We start from the raw sequence: 23,113 nt of genomic DNA, 5'->3' as shown, positions 1-23,113 counted from the left end.
CTTTGTGGTCCTCTCTAACTGTGACATTCAGAAAATGATCCACAAAGGAAAAAATAGAATCACAGGAGGCTGTTGGTATGGCATTTATCCAAGAAGCTTAGGATTTGTAATTGCTTTTTTTCACTCCCTCCTCACCAGAAGGAAAAAGGGATAAAAAAGGCTTTGAAAAATCCTTGCAAATATGAGCAGGGAGCAATTTTTACAGATTTCTTGATGAGTTTTAAAATGCCTCTTTCTGTTTAAAACAGTTGGTTAGTCCAGCTGTAAACCTTGCTTCTCAGCCTGCAGAGAGAGCTGCCCCAGGCTGACAGACCTGATGGCAGTGGGCACTGCAGGTACTGGGGAGGAGGGAGAGAAGGCAGCAGGGAAGTGTAGGGAAGTGTGGCTGGAGGAAAGGCAGATGAAGGACAGGGTGGAGAAAAGTGTGACTGCAGGGCTGGCCTGGGAGGAACAGAAGATGGAGGGAAGGGATCAAGCAAGTAGGATGCAATGGGATGGGATGTCAGGCCTGTAGGGTGCCATTCACCAGACCCATGTCAGGAAAACATAGAGCTGTTGGAGTGGATCCAGAGCAAGCCACGAGGACATGCAGAGGGCTGGAGCACCTCTTCTAAGGAGGCAGGCCAAGAGCTGGGGTACTGAGCCTGAAGAGAAGGCATCAAAGAGACCTTAGAGTGGCCTTCCAGTAACTAAAGGGACTATAGGAATGCTGGGGAGGAGCTCTTATCAAGGAGTAGAATTCAGGTAGATTCAGATCACAGAATCACAGGATAACCTAAAATTGCATGGACCCACATGGATTATTGAATCCAACTCTGGGCTCCACTCAAACCCTGTATCTGAGAGCAGTGTGCAAACACTCCCTGACCTCCAGCATTTGGAGCCTTGCCCACTGCTGTGTGCAGCCCATTCCATGCCCACCACCCTCTGATGAAGACCCCTTCCATCACCCCCACCTTCCCCTCACCTGACACAGCTCCATGCCGTTCCCTTGGGCCCTATTGGTGTCACAGAGAGCAAAGCTCAGCGCTTCCCCGCTGCTCCCTGTGAGGAGCTGCAGCTGCCATGAGGGCTTCTCTCAGCCTACTCTGTGCTGGGCCCGACAGACGCAGGGACCTCGGCTGCTCCTCACACGCCTTGCCCTCCAGATCCTTCCTCATCTCTGTAGCCCTCCTTTGGATGCTGTGAAACACTCATGTAAGACTCATCTCCATCAAAAATGGATCAGCAAAGGAACTCTTGCCTGAAGGCACCAAATCCATCCAGATTCCTTCAGATGCAGGAGCTGAAGGTAACCTCATGCTGGAGAGAAACCCTGCTGTGCCCAGCACAGGACAGGAGAGCCACTGAGGGCAGCTGGGCAAGTGCTCAGCAGTGTGATGGCAATGGTGGTGCACGACTGCTTTCCTTTCACTGTTTATTTCAGCTGACTTAGTTTGGCTTCCTGGGTGTTGAGGAATGAGTTTGCAGCCCTACAGCCCTCAGCAGCTTCTAACTCGACTGCTGCAGCACACTGCAGGGTGTACGTGCCATGTGCCTGATGGGGTGTACCCACATGACCCACACCACTCCACCATGCAACCACAGGCATGCATGGCCACACCACACCCAGGGGCAAAGTGCGGTGCAAGGGCTGTGCACAGGCAGAGGCACCATGGGTCCGTGCGGTACAGCTGTGCTGCTGGGTGCTGCTCTCCTGCTGCTAGCCCCCAGAGGCACCCAGGTGAGCCCACAGCTCCCTGCAGTCTGGGGCTGGGCACAGGGCTGACCCTCACCTTGCCCTTCTCTGTTACAGGCTCTTGGCGGCCTCAGGCGGGACACGGATGTGGAGCGGAACCTGGCAAAGGAGATGTAAGAGGGGTGCTGCGCTGTGGCTGGGATTGGGCAGGGGAAAGCAGTGGACAAACACTGGGTGCTTTGAGGGGATGTATCATCCTTGCTGCCTTGAATTCCTAACAGTTAAGGGGCTCCCTACTCATGCATTTCCTCTCAAGTCACCCAAACCCTCCAAGCTGCATGGCCCTGGTTTTGCTTTGCTTCAAAGCTGCCTTTGCTTCCCTTGCAGCAGCGCTGCCATGGTGTCTGTGCCATTCATGGGACAATCACCCAAAGAGCCCTCTAACCCACATTTTACATTCAAGTGGCCCCACTCAGCCCCCAGCAGGCACCACCAGCATGGGGCCAGCCTTCATGACCTGCTGCCCCATGGGCCACCTCTGCTCTCTTACAGCATCCAGGCCCCACAGGAGGCAGAGGAAGCCAAGCTTGCCAAGGACACTGCCTCATGGCCTCTGTTCCCTCCAGACCCTCCTGGGGTCCAGGTGGGGCCAGAGCAGGACCGTGACCATCACTACCACCCTGTGGTCAAGGCCAAGGTGGAGCCCGAGCCCCAACCCCGCAGAGAGCGCCTGGTTCTGTCGGCAGAGGTGGAGAGTGGCCCCGAGGAGGACCGTGACCACATCCACCACAGCTGAGTGAGGCTGCAGCCCTGCCCTCCCCATGGGCCCCAAATAAACCTCTCCTTGTTGAGCAGCCTGGTGGGCACGTGGTTTCTGACAGGAATAGGGGAGACCAGCAGGACAGGGGGCTCAGAAGCTACTCAGCCTGTCACCCCAGCCCCAGTTCAGCCCATAGGAAGGCCTGGCTCCAGGAATGGCTCTCAGTCATCTCCAGTGCTTCCCAGTTTGGGGGTTCCCAACAAGGATGTCGATGCACTGGCAGCACCAGGAAAGCCTTTTAATAGTGATAATGAGGCAAAACCCTGCTGGAGATCTTGTTTGGTGTGGGCATCATTCAGTGCCAGGTGCTGGCTCCCTCTGCGGTGCCGATGGGTCCGTCCTTCATTCTGAGGCACATGGGTGGTGAAGGGCAGCAAAGGGCAACTAGTGTCTGCAGGTCCCGCCGCTCAGCTGTCAGTGAAGTTGGCCTTGCGCTTCTCCACAAATGCAGTCATCCCTTCCTTGCGGTCATCCTATGGCAGAGAATGGGTTGGGGTGTCCCACAGCCCCACTCTCCCTGTGTGCCCAGGGCCAGCTCTGTACTCACAGTGGCAAAAGTGGCATAGAAGAGGCGTTTCTCTGTCCTGTTCCCCTCTGTCAGTGTTGTTTCAAAGGCTGGAGATGGGGACAAGGAGATGGAGAAAAGATGGGGATGAGGAGATGGGACGAGAGGAGGGACAAGGAGATGGGGACACTGTCCAGCCTGGACCCCAGCCCCCCCAGCTCCCTGGGTTCATCCCCACCCCTGACCCCATACCGGCATTGACGGACTCCTTGGCCATAGCCACCACCAGCTTGGAGTTGGAAGCGATCTTTTCAGCGCAGCCAATGGCTGCATCCAGCAGCTTGTCCGTGGGGAAGACTTTGCTGACCAGACCTGGGGGCAGACAGGGAGGTGGTGCGGAGGTCCCCACTGTGCCCCCAGCCTCATCAACATCCCTACCTGCTGCCTTGGCCTCTGCTGCCGAGATCCGCTCTCCAGTGAGCACCATCTCCATGGCCAGTGACTTGCCCACTGCCCTGGTCAGCCTCTGTGTCCCGCCGGCACCTGGGGATGGGGTGGGGGGAATGGGAGCAGGCACACGGCTGTCACCCACCTGCTGAGGATGCATAGCTCCCACGCTCACCTGGGATTGTCCCCAGCAAGACCTCGGGCTGTCCAAACTGCGCCTTCTCCCCAGCATAGATGATATCACACATCATGGCCAGTTCACACCCTCCGCCCAGCTGAAAGCACAGTGAGGTTACAGCGCACTGGCAGCACAGGTGTGGGGACACGGGAACACAGAAGGGGCACTCACAGCAAAGCCATTAACAGCAGCGATGGTGGGCTTGCGGACAGTGGCCACCCGGTCCCAGCCAGCCAGGAAGCTACCGCCATAGCAATCCTGGAAGGTTTTGTTCTGCATCTCTTTGATGTCAGCACCAGCTGCAAGGGGGACAGCACAGGGTCCCCAGAGTGCTGCACAGGGCACCCCAAAGGGCTGCGTTGGGATCCCCAGAGGTGGAGCGGTGGGACCACAGGGTGTTGGGGCTGTACCTGCAAAGGCCTTCTCACTGCCGGTGATGACAATAGCTCCCACCCGCCCGTCAGCCTCAAAGGTGTCAAGTGCGCACCGAAGCTCCTCCATCAGTCCCTCACAGAGTGCGTTGAGCGCCTCGGGCCGCTGCAGCCGGATCAGGCCCACGCTGCCGCCCGCCCCAGCCTTCTGCACCTGCAGGAAGCGGAACGGGGGCCCTGCGCGGCCACGTGACCGCGCGCCATTTTGGGGCGGCCTTCACGCAGGGGGCGGTGGGCTCCGCGCTCCGTGGGGGCGGCTCCCGGTGCCCCTCGCCCTTGCCGGTGTCCCGCCCCGGCCCGCTGCCCGCTCCCAGAGCCCGGTGCCCCCCCCCGCAGCGCTCCTCCCCAGTGCCCGCTCCCGGCGACCCCTCGCTCACCGTCGCTGCACCCCCGCCCCACCAGAAGGGGGCGGAATGCCGCCAGGAATGCGCGGCACCGCGCGGCACCGGCGCAGACACCGGCACTGGTGCGGAGGAGGGCGCGCAGCGAGACCGCCATTTCGCTGCGCGGCGCGGAGCAGCGCGGCCACGCCTCCGCCCCCCCGCGGCCCCACTGCCCCACGCCCATTGGTCGGCTCTGCCGCGCCCCGCAGCGCGCCTGTGCCATTGGTCGATACGGGCTCCGTCCTGCCGCTCCCCACGCGTGTCCGCGCTTCACGTCGCCCGTGGGCGCGCAGCGGGCGCGCGGCCCCGTGCCCACCGCCCGGCGAGGAGAGAAGTGGAGCCGGTGGCAGCCCGGGGGCCGGCGAGCGCGGAGCAGACGTACCCACGCGGGACATGGGAGCGGGAGGCGTGGGGGATCGCTGCGCGGATGCACGGCCCCCGCGCGGAGAGGCGTGTAAGGCTGTGCGTTGGCCATGCACGGGTGTGCCGGACCTTATGCTTGTAGTTGCAGCGTGCACAACGGGGAGCACATCCGGACGTACAGTGCATGCAGGGGGACACAGTGTGTGTGAGCATGTACTCTGGGTGCAGGTGCATGTGCAGGACTGGTGACAGCACCATGGCTCGCACGCGTCTGTGAAACCCATGTGTTAGTGCATGTAGCATGTGTGTTGGTGCATGTGACATATGTGTGCAATCCATGTCAGTGCATGTAATGCATGCGTTGGCGTATGTGGCAGATGTGCAAACCATGTGCTTGTGCACCCCAGGTGTAAGGGCACACATGTGTAATCCCTATGTTGGTGCCTGTGACACGATGCATGTGCAAGATGTGACCAGGGCTACATGCAAGCACCATGCATCCCATGTACGTGCATGCATGTGCAAGGCATAGCGAGACCTCGTGTCTGCCTGCGTGCCTGTACAGCCCATGTCAGTGCACGTGACGTGTGCAGCCCATGCATGATCTGACTGCACTCACACACCACATATGGGTGTGCTGTGAGCCAGAGTGTGTGCACGACTCTGGCATGCACAGTGCTCATAGAGATTCTGTGGGTGCATGCACAGGGCTGGGGTTGGTGCATGCAGATGCATCACACATGCATGTAGTGAGGTGGGCACCTGCCCACAGCAGAGCCCTCCCTGTGTGCAGGTCAGCGGGATGAGGCAGCGTGTGGCCTGCTGCTGGGTGCTGCTGCTGCTTGCTGCCACCTTCTGTCAACCGGCCGCCACCAAGGGCGGACGTGGGGGCTCCCGGGGCGCTGCACGCGGCATGGCACGGGGGGCTGCCCGCAGCCGGCACAGGGGCCTGCCACACTATGGCGGGGCCCTGCGTGTGGCTGCGGCAGCAGCAGCAGCTGGGGCAGCAGCAGGGGCCACACTGCACCAGGCCCAGGCAGAGACTGAGTACTACGAGGGCAACAGGACAGCCTGGACATCGATGGCACCAGGATGGGTGGCATGGGGCTGGGCCATGCCCTGGCTTTGTCCCCTCACTGCCATCCTGCACCACTGATGGCTCCCACGGGGACCACTGGGTTCCTCAGCGATTCAACAGTGACATGGAAATAAAGCTGGCTGACACTGCGTGTAGCTGGACACGGCCTGAGCAAGGACCGGGTGCAGGCGCAGGGACAGCTGTAACACTCTGCACTGAGGCCTCCATGGTTTTACGTGGGGCTACAGGTGGCATCTGCAGGGTTTGGGCTTCCCTGGAGGCTGTGCTTCCCCCTTCCCCTTCCCACCAGTCCCAACAGGGAGGATGCAGCAGTTCTCAACAAGGTGAGCAATCCAGGAACAAAGCAGCTTTAATCATACCATGCCACCACCTGGAGCTGGGGGAGATGTGGGATGTCCTGCTCTACTCCAGGACCCTCAGTCCAGCGTCACTCTACCCAGACACCCAGCACGGAAGGCTCGCAGGAACTCGTAGGCAGCAGCCGAGTAGTTGAGCATCATCATGTTGACATTCCCTGCAGAACAGACAGACGGGGTTGCCACAATCCTCAGCAGAGCCCACAGCCCAGTGATTCCCAAAACCCATGCTCACCTGTGCCTGTCAGCACCTTCACCTTCTGCGTCTTGCCCAGGGTGAGCGCCACGCACTTCAGCACATGCCTGATGTTGTCGCTGGCCTCAGGCAGCCCATAACGCTCCATGTACCTGCAGAGAGGATGCAGCTCCCACCCAAACCTTGAAGTGCCCCAGCCACGACCTGCTCCCCACTCACCCAAACTGCTGCTGCCGGTTCAGTACATACAGCAGGTAGTCAGCCATGATGTCCTCACCCACCAGGTGGTCATGGATGGCTCCTGCCAGAGGGAAGCCCCCAGCCTTGTCAGCTTTCTCCCCACAGCCTGCCCCAGGCTGCCCAGCTCTATGGCCCCGTACCACACAATGCCAGCTTCATCCCCGTCTCCACATCGGCCAGCTTTGGAGGCAGCACACCAGGCGTGTCTACCAGGTACACCAAGGGCGTCTCGCACACCTGCAGCCCCGCCACCAACACCACAGGCTCAGCAAGGGCTCTTAGCCAAGGCCTTGCTGCAAAGCAATGAGGTGCCTCATGGGAGAAAGCCCACACCCTGCAGCCAGCACCCAGAGCAGCAGATAGTACCTGGATTCGGGTCAGCACCGCCTTGGTGACACCTGGCTCACTGCCCACTGCCGTGGCTTTTCCTTTGGGGAAAAGGAGAGAGTGACGGTGATGTGTGATGCCTGGAGCAGCAACCTCCCAATGCCACAGAAACTTGGGTGTACCCTTTTTGAGGTGCAATCTCCGCAAGGAGTTGATAAGTGATGACTTGCCCACGTTGGGCACACCGATCACCATGATGCTGTACTCGGCACTCTGAAAGCAAGGAGGGTATGTGCAGGCGCCATGCTCCACCAGAGGACATTCCCAGGCTGCAGCCTCCCTGCCCCTCCTCACCTCGGCCCGGTGGTAGCGTGGGCTGCTGTTGACTAGCTTGGCGACCAGGGGCACGATCTGTGGGAATTGGGGAGGAGGCTCTCACCGTGGCCTCAGGACCAAGTGAGAACACAGTAGCAGCACAGTACCTTCTTGACATTGCTGTCCCGCTGACAGTCAGTGAAGACGACATGCAAGCACCCCTGCTGCCTCAGTTGCTCCAGGACTCTCTGTGGGGACAGGGGCTCACTAGCATGGTCCCACTACAGCCCTGCAGGGCTCCAGCCCATTCTGTGCCCCCAGTGCTCACTAACTGCTGGTGTGGGTCAGCCAGGTCCATCTTGTTCAGCACCAGAAGATGCGGGCGGATGCCTAGCACCTCCTGCAGCACAGGGTTACGGCCCGACAGTGGGATGTGCGGCTGCTAAGGAGAGCAACTGCAGTATGAGGGAAAACAGGAGGCTGGGGGGCTGGGAGTGGCTTGTGAGGTGAAGAGGCTTGGAACAAGGTGACAGGGCACAGGTGCAGGGGTTAAACAGAGGCTGAAGCAACTGCATGCTGGTGCAGATCACAGAGAAAACAGGGGCCTGGGGGCTGGTTTAGGGGGTTAAGGGGCTCAGAGCAGACCACCTGCAGAACAAAGGGGTATGGGTACAGGGACCAAAAGGAAGCATGAATGACTATGTGCAGGGGCAAACTATGTGTAGGGGGAAACAGGGTTGGGGACGGGTTTGGGACGTTATGGAAAACAGGGGGCACCATTTTGGGGGTTGTGGTGCTGGTGCAGCTCAGGGTGAGGAAGGGGTCACTAAACTTACACCGGGGCACGGGGGTGTGGGGCATGAGGACAGCGTGCGCTGGAGAAAGCAGGGGGTTGGGAGGCAGTCTGGATGCTGTGAGGCGGCTGGTGCTGCTTGGGAGACTAAGGGGCTGGAAGCACTTGGCAGTGGGGCACAGCGCAAAGCTCAGTGTCTAAGGATATGCGAGCGTCGTGCACCTCGACGAGGCAGTCGGAGCGCCGCAGGGAGGCCCGCATCTGCCGCAGCCCTGCAACACAACGTCCGCTGAGCACAGCAGCCGGACGCACCGACGGGAAGGGCACGCCCCGCCACTGCCGGGCTCTCACCTTTGGCCATGTGCCCGGGGAACCAGGAGGCCGCATCGCGGCTGCCGAAATCGAAGCGAGTCCGGAACCCGCCTGACTCCGAACAGGCCCCTGAGACGGCACGGGCAGCCCGCAGCGCTCCCACCCAACGCCTCATGACACTTCCGATGCGTCACTTCCGGCCGTAAGAAGCGGGAGGAGGAAGCGGAGCGGCGCAGGGAGGTAAGCACGGGGATGCGGTCACGGTGAGGGGGCGTGGTCCCACACATCCGTGACACAGCGCTCTTCTCAGTGTCATGGAGGAACCGCGGCCGAGTGGGGAACCTCAGAGCTCGGCGGCGGGTCCGGGCCCGGGCCCGGCGCCCGGCGGGCCCCCTGCGGCTCCGCAACCTCCCTCGCAGGCTCCCTCGCAGCCGTCTGCCGCTCCACACCCCCCCCCGGACGCCGCCCCGCAGCCAGGCCCCGCGACGGCCCCGCTGGACGACACGCGCTTCATGATCGCCGGCACCAACTGGTACTGACGGTCCGCGGAAGAAGAGCGGCCGGCGGGCAATAAACGAGGCGGAACTCTGTGGGGAAGGCACCTTTATTACGACCGGGCCGCGGCCCGCGGGAGCTGGTTGAGGCGCTCGGCCTCCCGCCAGCCGGACAGCAGCGCCCCGTGCGTGGTGGAGTAGAAGGAGCGGTGCGTGGCCTCCCCCGCGAACAGCACCTGCAGTGGCTGCGGGGCGGGGGTCAGGGCCAGGGGGCAGCACCAGGCCCGCCCGCAGCAATGTGTGCCCAGAGCTTGCCTGGGGCTGTCCCTTCGCGCGGGCTGACCCCTGGAGTGGGCACCTGAAGCTATGGCTGAGGCCCTCGGGAAGTGCCCCATGCCCGAAGGATGCTGGGATGCGTTCTGCGGGCCACACCTCCCCACTTTAAGAGATGCAGTGCTTCCCCACCCCGCCTTTCCACACCAGAGGACCCAAGTGACCTTGCACTGGGCTCTGTGCTCCTTGGGCACGTACTACTGCACCCCCCCCATCTCCCTCTGGAGGCAAAGCCATCCCAAGTCCCACGCCATTACCCTCCATGCGCTTACCCTGGGGTCAGATGCATCCTCGGGCAGCGGCTGTGCCAGCATGTCTATATCTTCTCCAGAGCTGCCAACAGCCACGTAGCTGTAGGAGCCACGTGTGTAGGGAGCGCTGTGCCAACGGGAGCGCAGCACACTGCGAGGTGTGGGCAGGTGCGGGTTGCCTGTGGGCCATGGGGCACAGCTCAGAGCTGGGCAGAGCCCCCAGCCTTCTGGGCTTCTTCCTTCGCATGGAGGTGTTGGGGAGGTGGGGGATTGGGTACCTGTCAGCATACGGAGGACATGGGTCATGGTGCTGAGAACCTCAGCATCACTCAGTGTCTCCATGTACTCCGACTCCTTGCCAGCAATGAAGCCGCAGAGGACATGCCCAAGCCTGGCAAGGAGAAGGAGCACGCGATAGGAGGTGGGGACAAAGCTGCACAGCCAGGAGCCCTACCTGCTCCAGAGCACACTGCCCTGAAAGACTCCCAAACCAGCACTACGTAGGGGCAAAGCGCTGGGCAACCTACTGCTCTGGTGGCTGGAGGACCACAAAGCCAACGAGCTTCTTGAACCAGCTGGCCTCCAGGTCAGCACTGGACTCGGCAAGAGGTGACTCGTCCTCCCACACCACTTCCAGCAGCTGCTGCTCAGGTTCCCAGAAGGGCTGCTCAAACTCCAGGAAGATCTTGTTGGTGGTGCCAAAGCCCAGGCGGCGAATTGCCTCTGCCTTCCGCTTGGGCAGGGGAGGCTGGAAAAAGTCCTGATGCCGTTCCTTGAGGAAACCTACAGAGAGAAGGTAGGGTGGCTCCTTCCACTGCAACCAGGCCACTTGCCCCAGGGGCACAGTGGGATGATGCAGTGGTCAGGCAGGGCAGGGCCCCGCCAGCCTCACCTAGTGGGACAGTGACAATGACGTGGTCAGTGAGAAAAGAATCGCCATCCTCGCACTCCACTTGGACAGGGAAGTCCCTGTCCGTGTCCCCCTCCTCGCAGAAGGACCCCTGCCACCGGATAGTCTTCACTGGCTTGTTGAGCAGGACGGTGCCTTCGGGCAGGGTCTCCAGTATGCGCTCAGGCAGGCTGCTGTAGCCACTGTGGGACCAGAGACACCTTCCTTCAGTGCCCTGAACCCTGCCCAGGGTGTTCCCAGTACTCCCAGTGCTCTTGCTCACCCTGGGAAGGTGCAATCCAGGCCGGGCAGTGAGGTGTACTCCCCGAAGGACCCCAAGGCCACCATGTCCATACTGTGGGTGCCGCTGATGCAGCACTCCAGCTTGAGGCAGGCACTGAGGATGGCCAGCCGCAGCTGCTTGTCATCCTTGTCCTCATCCCAGCTGGAGGCCAGCCGGGCGATCTCTGCCCGCATGTACTGCCCCACACTGGTTGCGGGTGACTTCTCAGTGCCCACGAGGGCCTGAGCCGAGCCCAGCAGCTCGGTGAAGAGGCTGCGGGTGCCATTCACCAGCTCAGGGCTCAGCACCTTCCCTGAGCTGCCGTAGGTGACAACAGGCAGCAGCGGGTGTCCCTTGGCCTCCACCTGCTGGTTCTCCTCCTCGGTGGCCCCGGGGCCCAGCAGGCCGTAGCTGGAAGCCAGGCGGAAGACAGGGTTCCCTTCCGAGGGCCCGTGGATCCAGTGCGCGCCCAGCTCTGCCAGCCCCGAGGCTGCGGGCGGAGGACGGCGTCACCCCGGTGCCGCTGCCCATGGCCGCTGCCAACCCCCCACGCCGCGCGCTCCGCTCCCTACCGAAGGGGAGGCTGCAGACGCGGCCTCCGACGCGGCCTCCCGCCTCTAGCAGCCGCACGCTGCCGGGGCCCCGCAGCCGCTGCGCCGCCCCCAGCGCCGCCATTCCCGCGCCCACCACCAGCACTCGCCGGCCGCCGCCGCCAAGGTCCATGGCGTCTGCCCGCCTTCGGGGCCGCCCCGGATCTCGTGGGGCCGTGCTGCTATTGAGCCCTTACCCCCGCGCTGAGCTGAGGCAGTGCACAAAAAATCGTCTTCAAGTTCTTATTTCTGCTGTGAGTGTTTTGTGGTTTTTTGTTCTTTTTGGGGGGGTGGGGGGTGGAGGGAGGGAAAGGAGCACCACGTTTCTGCTCGTTTTTCAGACGGGTGGGTACATGCAGAGCACCACTGCATAGTGGAGGAGTCGTCACCCGGCCCTGGTGAAGACGGGTTCTCTGCACCCCACCCAAGCCTCCAGCCACAAGCAGGGGCCAGGGCCCCTCCCAGCATCCCCCAGATGCAGCCCAGAAAAGTTTGGCTCAGCCATCCCCAGTATGCCACTGTCGGGGACTGCTCACATCCCCCCCAGCTTTCCTCAAAGCACTGACTACTGGGACCCCTTCGTCATGGCCACAGTGCAGCCATAGAGGCACCCAGGGGCATCCAGGCCCCAGATGAAGTCCCAGTGGTTCCAATCAGTGATGTGCACGTAGGATATGAGGCGGCCAATGTGTGGCAGCAGCAGAAGGATATCCCTCTGATCGACTACCCAGTCCTTGCCCCCTGACCACACTGCCTTGGGCACAGGCATCTCATCCAACTGGTAGTAAGGAGACTTCTCCTGTAGGGACATGAGAAACATCTGGGAAACCCTACAGGCTCACCTAGCCCCACAGCACCCAGGACAGGCTTGGGCTGAGCCTGGCTGCAGGTTTGAGAGCAGATGTCCTGGACACCAGCACTACAACCCCTACCTGGTGGTAGATGGCTTTGTTTTTGCTGCCGTAGTCAAAAGCTTTAAACTCTCCCAATGTCATCACCTGGGAGGAGAGGATAAGCATGCAACGGGACATGTGGCAAGGCCACTGGGTGCCAAAAGTCCCTTCCTCAAGAGCTAGGAGATGACAACTGGCAGGTCAGTGGTGTTAGGCTTGCCACCACCAAAAGCAGCTATCCTCCCTGAAACCAGAGGTCTCCAATCCCCCGGGAAGGACACCAGCTGTCCCCATGAGGTGCTGTCCCAGAGCCCATACTCAGCGGGTCCTCAAAGACACTCAGCCCAGCCCAGTGACCATGCACAAGTCCTTGGTGGCCACTCGTGGGCCTCCAGACCTTGCTGAGAACCTTGCCTTGAGTCTGCTGGACAGATGGATGGACGCACCATCAAAATGGTTCTTCTCGTTGAAGCCACTCAGCAGGAACAATAGGTTGGCACAGGGCTTGTGCAACAGCGGATGCCTGCACAGGTTGGGAAGAAATCTCTGCAGCTTCCTTATCCTCAGTGAGGCATCTGTCTGGCCCAGTAGGATCTGGGGAAGCAAAGGGAGAAGGTAACTGCTTACATTTCCCTTCTCCAGGCTATTAAATTAGTGGCAGTTAGCTGCTTTCTGCTGCTTCAGATGTCCTGGGGACTGTGTCCTCTTTTAGCATTCAGGGGATTAGAGCAGGGATGGATCTCATACCTGAAGCATATTGGACTGTCTGTTAAGGAGGAACAACATTTTCAAGACAGGACTTTTGGCATGCTTAATCATCATCAGGGCAAAAAAAGTTTTGATTTTCTGAGCCAGTTCTGGCATGGATGAAAATGCTATGAATGCTGAGAAAACAGAAAAACAATCTGAGACTTGTTGGGTTTTGTTCAGGTGCTTAGCCCAAGGGTTCACATGGACTATGTTGGTTTAGCTGATATTAGTCTGAATTAAGAATCTGGAATTTGTGCCTCTGAACTTTCTGTTCTGTGTTAGTGCTAGCCAGGAGACAACATTTATATTACTGTGGCTGACGAAACACTTTAATTACTACCACTAATGGGACATCCTTCCCTGTTCACAAGGAGGCAAGAACAGTAGTATCACCTCGCAGTGGCTCTTTCCAAAGTGTGCCACTATCCCTTAAGTCACCTCATACCCGTGCTGGCCCAACTGGTGAAAAAAAGCGCTGTGATTGGAGTGCACAAGCCTTGACCTCCATGCAAAATGCACTTGTGTTTGGTACAGAGCACTGCAGCGCAGCTTTCTAGGCTGGAATTTGCTTTTCAGGGCCTGACTGTGGTCACCAAACGCTTTCCTACTGCTGTAGGAACATGTTGGTCCTCCCATTTCTCCTTTATGGAGAGTGCTGCTGTTGTGTTGCTAGGGATCTTTGAGATGTCTTAGCATGCCTGCTTGGTTGCTCACACAGGTAGGACCTCCCTGCACTTTCTGCTTACAAGTGGCAAAATGAATGTTTTTGAGGTGGGCCAGGCAAAACCTTCGCTGTTCTAGAGAGAAAGGTGATGCCCAGCCCCTTCTAACACACCAATAGTGGCACCCTGAGAGTAGCCCACATAGTACAGCTGCTTCTGGCCAGTCTTCTGCAGGACAAAGTTGATCATTGCTGGGAGGTCATACATGGCCATTTCGTGGAAACTGCAATACAGGGACAGAGCATGAGTTACAAGGCAGAATGAGTTACAGAAAAGAAGATCTTGACATCTGAAGGCAGTTTCCCAATAGAAAGTTCCCATCACCAAGGAGAGCCCTGAGGTGGGTGACACTACACACAGTCCAAAGGCATCTCTCCTGCCATGGCCTCATCCTTCATTGAAAAGGCTTAGTCCTCCCTTAACCATTGTTAATCTGCAGAGCCTGGCCAGCAATACAATACAGCATTTCAGTTGCAACACACAACTCTGCAGATCTAAATCTGGCTCTGCAGATCAGGATGCCAGAGAAAGGAGTTCCTGCCTGTGTGCCTTTTAGCGTGGTGCGATGTAAGTGCAGACACACTTCATTAGCTTTCCTACTGCAAGCATATTTATAAGTCTGGAGACAAGTGCTGGGCAGGCAGTAGCAGCTTAAAATGACTCATTGCTTCTTCAGACTGTTTCTGGGCAGAAGGAAAACTCACTTCCCAGACCTATGTGCTCTATTTCAGAGGAATTGTAGAACCACAGAAATCGTTAAGGTTGGAAGATACCTCTAAGATCATCTTGTCCAACCATCAGCCCATCCCCATCATGACAAACAAACCATGTCCTTCAGTGCCACATCTCCATGTTTCTTTAACAATTCCAGGGATGGTGACTCCACCACCTTTCCAGACCCAATACCTCACCACTCTTTCTGAGAGTCAACCTGAACCTCCCCTGGCACAACTTAAGACTGTTACCTCTTGTGCTAGGAGTGGGAGAGGTGTCCCAAGCAGGAGGAGGCCAATATGGAAGGAACAGCTTCCCAGAGAGCAGCCAGTGTGTGGAGGAGGCCACACGTGGCCCCTTCACTATCCCACCCTCCCTGTTCTTGGGGACTGCATCTAGAACAGGGGGAGACATTGCCACTTGCAGGCACCTTGCTGAGAGGACTGGCCTGGGAGATCCACGGGGAGGCCTGGATTCTGTAGGGTGGAGACCCATGGAGGCTTCAGTGAGATGCTGGCACCATGTCACCAGGCGGGTCTGCACAGGTGCTTCCAGCCTCCCTGCCTTCAGGCTCCTCTGGGACGTCTGGGGGAGGCCATGCAGAGGACTAGATGCTCTGACTTGCCTCTGCCTCTAGGCAGAGGTGGGTGACACACAAGAGAGTTTGCCAGCTTTTGTAATCCATTCCAGCCTACTTGAAATCCCAGAATTCGGTCCGGTCAGGGGAAAGATGCCTTCGGGAAGAGCGTGTTCCCCTACTGTTTCCCAGCCAGACATTGTAGCCAGAGTTTGCTAGTATGAAGCCAAGGCTGTTGTTAGCCAGATTTTCAACCCAGTTGCTCCCTTCACCAAGTAGCCCCTGCTCAAGAAACACAACAGGTCTGGGGCCTAGATGTGAAAGAAGCAGCACGTTTCACTGAACCAGAATTCCTCTACTATTACCAAATTCAGACTACTCTGCCTCCTTGTCACACTGTCAGAGCACATGCAATACTCATTTGTAGGACATCTGGAGAGAGGGCATCAAAACAGGGACATTAAGAAATCTTGGCTGTAGTTGTTTTGTGATTGTCTCAGGCTGAAGAGCTGCTGACATCTCTCCCATGTGCTCATCCCTATGAGCTCAGCACCGTGGACACAGACAGATCGTGGCAGCTACATACGCTCGGACCTACAGGTTTGTCAGTGAGGTAGTACAGATCTCAAAGACACAAATTTACAGGAGAAGAAATTAAATGAGAAGCTTTCTTAAAACATTTCTGCATCCTTTGAGCCTTTAAACTGAGTTGCTGCTTGATAACAAAAGATGTTGCTGTGCTGTGTGCATGCTTTCCTGTGCTGGCTGCTAAAGCCTTGACTGCAAATTGGAGAAGGGCTGTGGATTTGGTATTTTTTGCATTAGTGATAAATACTGGCCTGGTAAGGTTCATCCCTTCTCCTGGATCTCAGGTAGCTGCTTGTTAGAATCACAGAACCATAGAATCACAGAATATCCTGAGCTGGAAAGGACCCTACTTGTGGCTCCATAGAGGGCCACCCAAAAATCAAACAGTATGTCTGAGAGGTTACACCTGTTTGCTGGCTTCCTTGCCAAATAGAGCCATACCTGTGTTCCTAGGATGTTCTCTCCCATGAGGAATTCTGTTCAGTCTGACATAGTAACCATCACAAGTCAGGATTTCATACTCCTCACTGGGATACCTTCTGTAGCAGATCATTTGACTCTGAGAAAAGAAAAAATCAAGTTGGAAGCCTGACATAGCTGGGACATCCAGTGAACACAGAGCGTGTCCCTCATCAGCTGGGATGCTCTTGCTGAACAAGGAGAACAGCATGGAGAGATATCTCCACGCTGCGTATTAGTGTCCTCACTGTCCTCACTCTCTCTAGCCAAAAGGACTCAGAAGCCTATTGTTGGGAAAAAATCTTTCACCTTAGGTGCGCTTTCGGAAAGTCACCCCACTTAAATGCTTCTTCCACAGGAAAATGTCAACCAATGAGGCCTACATGGAATGGGATGTTCTGTGTGCTGGTGCCCGTGGGCCCTGTCTGAACAGGAGGGGATGTGGGGCTGAGGCTGGGATACAGCAGGCCAGAGTGTGGCATGTGCATGCAGATTCCTCTGAAAGTGAGGGCTGAAAAGAAACGTTTTCTGACACCTGGCACTAGAAGCAAAACACACTATGCTGCGCTCTAGGCCAGCTGGCAGAGCAGATAAGATCGCAGGCCTACCCAGCCTGCAGTGATGGCTCAAGTAGAAAGGCATCCTGCAGTTTGTCGTGGGGCTCACATGACTCCACATCAACTTTATCTACACTGAAAATTCAGCAAATTGGGACGTTTCAGTCTGGCGAAATCAAGAAGTGCTCCTGCTTCTGGATCGCCATGCCTGCTTTTTCATGTGGTTGCTGGAGGAAGTTAATTTCAGCAATTTCACTGCTCAGCTCTTGGGTCCGTCTCAGTCTGTAGCCTGTGGAGCTGTGTTGCTGGGTCTGCTAGGAGCGAGGTCTGGATGGAGACCCCCACCCCACCCCAGACTGAGACCCTTGACACGGTGTGCTTGTGGGTCTGTGCCTGGTAAGTACTGCTGGCGCTATTTTGGGCTCACTAGCAGGGTTTTAAATTCCTGGCAGAGCTCCTGCCTTGTCAAGGGGCAGAAGTGAATGCCACAGCGTTTGAACAAGGAGAGAGGAACCTGCAGAACTTTCTACCTCCAAGGAAGGAGTTTGATCCAGTCCAAACTGGGACTGCTGCTGGCACTAACTAACCTGCTTCTACTAATTGCACTTAATTTGCAGAGAGGATGAGGACTCATTCAGGGCTCAGTGCAATGCCACATGGCTCCACAAAACCAGTACACACAGCTACCGCAGCCCTCTCCACACACCTTGCAGCTCTCTCCACACACCCTGCAGCCGTCAATGGCCCTCTCTCACCCAGTTAAATATCTACGAACATTCAGACAGAGAGGAGATCCAATCTTCTCCTGACTTACAACATTCATGAATGTCTCAGAATTTATACTCTTTGCCCACATGATGACATCTTCTCAGTTTGCAGCTACTTGCATCAAAAACAGGACTGCAACCAACAACCACATCTTGTGCCTGTGTAAAATATCATTGTTTGTTAATAACATTGTTATGAATGTCTGTTCCTACTTGGCTCTGCTGGGCTGAGCTCCCTTGGTGTCTGGGGACCACAAATGACAGGCTGCGGCAGGAAAGCAGAGGGGATTCCCAGTTCCAACTCCCACCAGAGTCCATGTGGGGCTCTCCTTGTGCTCTTCCACACAGTCTGAGTCAAGCAGCAGCAAGACCCATTTTTGAAATTTTAATAGTAAAAAGATGATATAACAGAAGAACTAACGATGGAAATTGCTGTCAGGCCAGTTGCCACATAAAGGGAATTAATCTTAAGTAAGAGTTTGCACTATGAAGAGAAGATGTCTATACTTCTACTGTTTCCTTATTGCTTAGCTTTTGCACCCAGAAGCCACTGTTGACCCAAAATCTCATGAACCAAAACTTCTAGAGATTTCTAGGAAGAATATTTATTAAATAAACATAGCTTGAAATAAACAGGAACATTTTGATTACCTTAGAGACTCCTGCCTTGAGCAAAGATATATTTGTAATACACAGTTAATGTTACATAAGACTTCTAATGCTTTGCCAGGCTCTTAAAATTTAGAGCCTAACTTCTACCTAATAGTGTAAGCCACAGATCTTCTCACCATCCATCTCGGTACTTGCTATCTTCTTTCATTCTCCTCCCAATGGGTCTCACACTGTGAGACATACTTACCCTCTGAAATAGTCCTGGTGCTCATAGTAGCTGCATCTATGGTAATAACAAAGAGGCAAGCAACTGAGAAAAAAGCACTCAATGCTTTTTCACCCTCAGAATAGCTCCAATGCGAATCTGAATTACACAGAGGAAAATACATTACCAGGCAGCGCCCACTGTTGTATGATCAGGCTGTGGTGGGAATGACGGCGGCTCTACAAATTCCAGCAATAAAAAGATAACTTCCTCCACTTGGTCTTATGATCATACCTTTTGGGCTTGCAATGAATTACATCTTCAAAAGCAGCTGGACTGACATGGTAAGGAATTTCAGCTATGGAGTTTCATCTTCAGCTCATGCTATCTGCTGCAAAAAAATATATCAAAATGTTTCATTTGGAAAGGATCATTTCCTATCTCCCAGGTGCTCTTGAGAATGCTAGAAGAGCTCCTGGGGCAAGCAGAGGACTCAAGATAGCAGGGGCAAATGGCAGTTATGTTGGGCTCTTTAGCAGCTTTGCAAGACCACAGCAGTATGCTGACCTCTTGATAGGCACACTGGGTGCTGGGCAGGCTTTGCTGGCTGTCTGAGTGGGAAACACAGGGTGATTACACCATTCTTCAGAAGTGGCTGTCCCAGGTGGCCTCCACAAACCCCCTTAGGCCCGAGGTGTATTGCATTTTCAATGGGCAACTCACAAAACCTCTGCAATGTTTTCTGGAAAAGCACCAACCTTAGCATCTTACAGGTGGACTGCAGAGCAGAGGAGAGTTTGTGCAACGCCTGTTTGAAGTGCTGTGCATTGCGCAGAACAATGGTGCTCTTTCTCCATCTTTAGCCCATGACGTTGTAACCTATGCCTTTCTGTATCTGCTTGGTAGCTGCCTAAAAGACCTGCTGGCTAGCATGTACTCTGCTTAAGCGTACATTTTCTGGACAAAGATTAGGTTGACTTCTAATGTTCACACCAACTTAGGAACAACCTGTGAGTTGTGAAGCACACTCAGCTGACACATTTCTACAGAATGCACACATGTTGCTCCATCCACCAGACTCTCAATTTCTCTCAGCACTCAGCCTCTGATGTAAAGGAGCTGTGTGTAGGTGCTGCCTTCCCCACAACAGGTGTGACCAGAGCCTTTGCTGTTTCATTACTGTACTTCTGTCCCTGGGTCTCATCTGGGCTTTTAAAATGTCTTCCCCACCCTGTATACACCAATGTCCCACTGCATAAGATGGGCTTTGTGTAGAGGACAATTCCACTGTGCAATCCAAGAAGACTTAAAAATGCCCTGTGGATGGAGAAAGCATGACATGGCTTGTGTTTTCCTGCTGTAACTTCTGATTTCCTTCAACAGCACGAAGACAGGCATTTTACTTGCATGATCAGCTACTTCATCCACGGTTAGTTGCCTTCTACATCCATCAGATACTAGCTATCTAGTGGAGGTACTAGATACTAATAGTAGGTATTGCTGGAGATGTGATATGAGGTTTTGCACTAGTACTTATTGTATCTGTGGTAGGAGGGAGAGAAGTTGCCAACCAGGAGCAGCTAGCCTTTTACTGAGAATGGAGACCTTAGTAGTTTCTGAGGTTGGAAGATCAGAGCTGAGCATTTTGTCACATAGGTGCAAGTGTAGGAAAGAATAACACTGTCCTGATACTGTTGTGCATATAGATTTGGCAGAACTGTGAATCATCACTGGTGTTAACCTACAATGTCACGGCCTCCCGATACATGGTAGGGTGTGTAAGTAAATATTAAGCAGACTATCGTGGGCATCTTAAAGTTAAACTGTATAATCATGCTCATGGGATGTTTGTACAGTACTGTTGTAGGAACTAACAAAAGAAAAGGCAAGACTGTTTAGAAACAGAAAGATGTTTTATTTGATTTCCTAAGCAAGTAAACTACCAATCAATACACTCTCATATTTGCTTCCATCAGGGCCAAGATGTGTGTGCCCAAGTGGTCTGGCCAAGGTCACCTGCATGTGACATAGAAGGCAAGGTTTGCCAGCTGTTGGGTCCTCAGTGTGTCTTCTGGGTTCCTCTTATGTCCCAAGGTCAACTTGTTCTTGGACAGACATCTGCAATCTTTTAGGAGTTGAGCGATATTGTGGTGTGATATTTTGTCTCTGCATCTTATTTACTTCAAGTTTTGTAAATATTAGACAACATTGCTGATGAGCATCTTTCATTTTCTTGTTTGGGATTGTAACTTGTCCTCCTCATGGGATAACAGGAACAGCCCGTAAGATGTGCTGTATTCCCTCTGCTGCCATTCTGTTATCAGGTGTATGTCTTCTGCCAGCAAGTCACCTTCTCTGTGGCACATGAGAACACAAGCAACACATCACTCAGTGCTCACTGGCTTGATTGTTGTTAATCACATTCTTGGAAATCAGTGCATGCCATTCCCCTAACTCTTGTTCTCATGCTTCTCCTGATGCATTCACACATGTGCAAGCTGCCAGATGGTATGCCTGATGTTTTTGTTGTACCTCCTCGATGTTGACACTTGCCAAGCACAAGGGTAAGCAAGCATGAATAGGGAGATGCTCTATAGCTGATATCTGATCCTGGCATCCTGAGCTCAGAAAGACAGCATAATTCTAGCAGTAAGGGAACATCAACTGTTGTGTAATCCTGGTCAGATAAACATAATTCTGTGGCAGTAACCTTGAAGAACCTTGCTCAAGCAAAAAACCTGATAAGGAAAATCGCATTTATCTGGTGCTACCTCTTGTCGTTTAAAGTCGCTCTATGCGACTGGAATGTCTCCATTGTCTCTGATTACACAGTTTATAGGGACATTACCCATGCTAGAGTTGCATAGTCAGGCTTGATGAAATAAGGAATTGTTTTCACAACACCTTGCCGGAATTGTTCATGCAGTCATTTTATACACTGTAATGAAACTGAATCAACAAATGCATACATGCTTCATAAGGCTTATTGCAAAATAACTGTGATATGGTTACCGAGGATTTCTCTCAGTTATTTCTTCCCCTCCTTCTTTGTTTGGGTGACCCAGAAGAACCTGGAACATCTTGTACTTCTCTGATCATTCTTAATTGTACAATTGGTTTTAAAACATATTTAAGGCCTCTGTTCACAAGCAGACCTGAATGCTTCGGAAAACTTAATAATATTAATTAGTAATATTATTATTAAAATACTACTTTTTCAAATTTGCAGTTGGACCTTTTTTATTGATGTATTGGAGAAAGACTAACTTAGGATCAAGGCAATTCAGGAAGCAGTAACATGTCCCATAAATACGGTCTGGGGTGGGTTGTAGCAATCAGGAACAGAAACCTGCTCAGGCTGGTGAGGAGTGTTGGAGGTGGTTATATCTGACTGTTGTTTTGGCTAAGTGTAACTTGTAATGGGCTCATACAATTCCCATCTCCCTAAAGTACCAACAGACAAAACCACAAGTCTCGGGGACCAACTGCCCAGTCTGTCTTCAAGTGCTTATCTAACAGTCTTGGAAATAATGTAGGAAATAATACAGCAATTGCTCATGGTTCTTAAGTTAAGCCACATGTCCTCAAGAGAATAAATTGAATCTTCTCAGAAGATTCAGATTAAATCTGAATCTTTTCAGAAATGCCAGTGACTGCAGATGATGTTTTTCAGGCTTGCTGTTAAGGATCAAAACAACATGAAAAGGCAGTGCACCATCTGACACGACTTGATGAAACCCTGTCCTAAATTAATCCCAGTAAAATTTAGTTTCTAAATAACACCACAGACCAGTCAGTTGCTTAAATTAGATACCAAAACAATCCTAAGATTACTTACAAAAGCGCATCTCCATTTCAAGCCTGTGCCTCTGTAATCCTCAAGCCGGAATGGCTGCATGAAAGACGTACTCTGTGTGGACACAGCAAAGCGCGTGAGCCTGCTGCTTTTTTCACGTTGATTGTGAAGATGACAGAAAATTATAGGCCAGAAAATATGGTGCAATTACTGTATTTTGAATGGGATGTGACACAGTTTTAAGCCTGTCCTGCTTCTCACACCATACATAAACAGATCTCAAATTGTTCTGCCAGAGAACATCTGGAAGAAGAGTAAGTCAGTGGCTACATGACCAATATCCTTCACGTGTGCAGGCATATGATTGAGGTTTGGACACACATGGAGGATAAACAGTCTTCAGACATTCACATGGGGAGCAAGATGCCTGGATGTCCTTCTTATGAGAGAAAACTCTGGTCCCAAAACAACAGACTTGAGATAAGAAAGGACTCCAGTCCCTGCAAGACCAACACAGCTCTCCAGAAAACCTTTTCTTGAGATGACAGAACACCACAATATTTATGTTGCAAGCACCTTGATTATTTGCTGTTTTCTTTCCTTTCAAAATACGCTGGTTTAGCAATTGTTGATCCTTTAACATATGAGTACCAGTTCCATCTGGAACAAGGCACTTCCAGACCCTGGTTTGGAAAGAATTTCACCAAAACACTCAGCCATGGGAATGGATTAAAACAGTGCAATATGAACATTGCCTTGGTTGAATACAGAATTAGAAGAACATTGAAGACTGAACAGATAAAAAGAGCCCAAACACTGCAATTCTTAGGAACTTTCAGACTTACCGATTTAGTAATTTTAAATTAAAAATATACAAGTTTTTACAAGCTATTCAGAAGTCTGGATGTTTATTGGCAAAGATAGGAAACTCTTCATGCATTTGCATGGGCATTCATTGCATGAACACAATGTATTTCTGGAGGAATGCTGCTCTAAGGCAGAGCCCCACACTAAATAACTAATTACACAGAAAAAGCTGTCATTACGAAAATAAAAAGCGAGGTAGCTAGTCACTTTAGGTCCTTCCACTACCTAGAGGGGCCTACAGGAGACCTTGAGAGGGAGTTTATCAGGGAGTGTAGTGATGGGATAAGGGGTAACAGCTTTAAGCTAAGAGTGTGGAGATTTAG

The 23,113-nt window shown here is 53.9% G+C and overlaps 4 protein-coding genes and 1 long non-coding RNA gene across 7 annotated transcripts; 1 reads left to right on the top strand and 4 right to left on the bottom strand.

Annotated features, from left to right (window-relative positions):
* Window positions 1-2,715: 2,715 nt before the first annotated feature.
* On the bottom strand, window positions 2,716-4,608 carry ECHS1 (enoyl-CoA hydratase, short chain 1). The gene is made up of 8 exons (XM_021381828.1): window positions 4,437-4,608; window positions 4,039-4,236; window positions 3,800-3,927; window positions 3,626-3,725; window positions 3,442-3,546; window positions 3,256-3,375; window positions 3,046-3,113; window positions 2,716-2,971 (listed from the first exon to the last, which is right to left on the bottom strand). Exons 1-8 carry the CDS (start codon window positions 4,555-4,557, stop codon window positions 2,906-2,908), a joined length of 906 nt encoding a protein of 301 aa, XP_021237503.1. The 5' UTR covers window positions 4,558-4,608; the 3' UTR covers window positions 2,716-2,905.
* A 1,625-nt stretch (window positions 4,609-6,233) lies between these two features.
* Window positions 6,234-8,655, bottom strand: MTG1 (mitochondrial ribosome associated GTPase 1). Of its 2 annotated transcripts, XM_021381830.1 has the most exons (11): window positions 8,483-8,653; window positions 8,339-8,403; window positions 7,667-7,771; window positions 7,506-7,586; window positions 7,378-7,434; window positions 7,206-7,296; window positions 7,063-7,124; window positions 6,837-6,933; window positions 6,676-6,757; window positions 6,496-6,608; window positions 6,234-6,418 (listed from the first exon to the last, which is right to left on the bottom strand). In XM_021381830.1, the coding sequence occupies exons 1-11, from the start codon at window positions 8,616-8,618 to the stop codon at window positions 6,321-6,323; spliced, it is 987 nt and encodes a 328-aa protein (XP_021237505.1). In that variant the 5' UTR covers window positions 8,619-8,653; the 3' UTR covers window positions 6,234-6,320. The 2 variants fall into 2 exon arrangements, with proteins under 2 accessions (XP_021237505.1, XP_021237504.1); XM_021381829.1 differs by having other exon boundaries at window positions 7,206-7,434; window positions 8,483-8,655.
* Window positions 8,544-9,033, top strand: LOC110390490. Its single transcript, XR_002433750.1, has 2 exons — window positions 8,544-8,683; window positions 8,754-9,033. It is a non-coding gene; the product is annotated as an uncharacterized LOC110390490 (long non-coding RNA).
* PAOX (polyamine oxidase) lies at window positions 9,030-11,546 on the bottom strand. 2 transcript variants are annotated; one of them, XM_021381827.1, is made up of 7 exons: window positions 11,266-11,546; window positions 10,694-11,183; window positions 10,414-10,613; window positions 10,049-10,304; window positions 9,800-9,912; window positions 9,543-9,700; window positions 9,030-9,182 (listed from the first exon to the last, which is right to left on the bottom strand). In XM_021381827.1, the coding sequence occupies exons 1-7, from the start codon at window positions 11,414-11,416 to the stop codon at window positions 9,051-9,053; spliced, it is 1,500 nt and encodes a 499-aa protein (XP_021237502.1). In that variant the 5' UTR covers window positions 11,417-11,546; the 3' UTR covers window positions 9,030-9,050. The 2 variants fall into 2 exon arrangements, with proteins under 2 accessions (XP_021237502.1, XP_021237501.1); XM_021381826.1 differs by having other exon boundaries at window positions 9,543-9,912.
* Window positions 11,547-11,618: 72 nt separating this feature from the next.
* LOC110390489 (lipase member M-like) lies at window positions 11,619-22,162 on the bottom strand. Its single transcript, XM_021381833.1, is given in 8 exon segments — window positions 11,619-12,082; window positions 12,216-12,355; window positions 12,623-12,770; window positions 12,924-13,060; window positions 13,762-13,871; window positions 15,058-15,250; window positions 15,969-16,086; window positions 17,358-22,162. Coding segments are annotated over 8 exon segments (1,224 nt in total). The 5' UTR covers window positions 17,502-22,162; the 3' UTR covers window positions 11,619-11,848.
* Between the last annotated feature and the right edge of the window lie 951 nt (window positions 22,163-23,113).

The sequence above is a fragment of the Numida meleagris genome, unplaced genomic scaffold (genome assembly GCF_002078875.1).
Source record: "Numida meleagris isolate 19003 breed g44 Domestic line unplaced genomic scaffold, NumMel1.0 unplaced_Scaffold119, whole genome shotgun sequence".
Taxonomy (NCBI): Eukaryota; Metazoa; Chordata; class Aves; order Galliformes; family Numididae; genus Numida; species Numida meleagris.
Note: the sequence above shows the minus strand (reverse complement) of the source record. Positions and strands in the feature narration are given on the sequence as shown.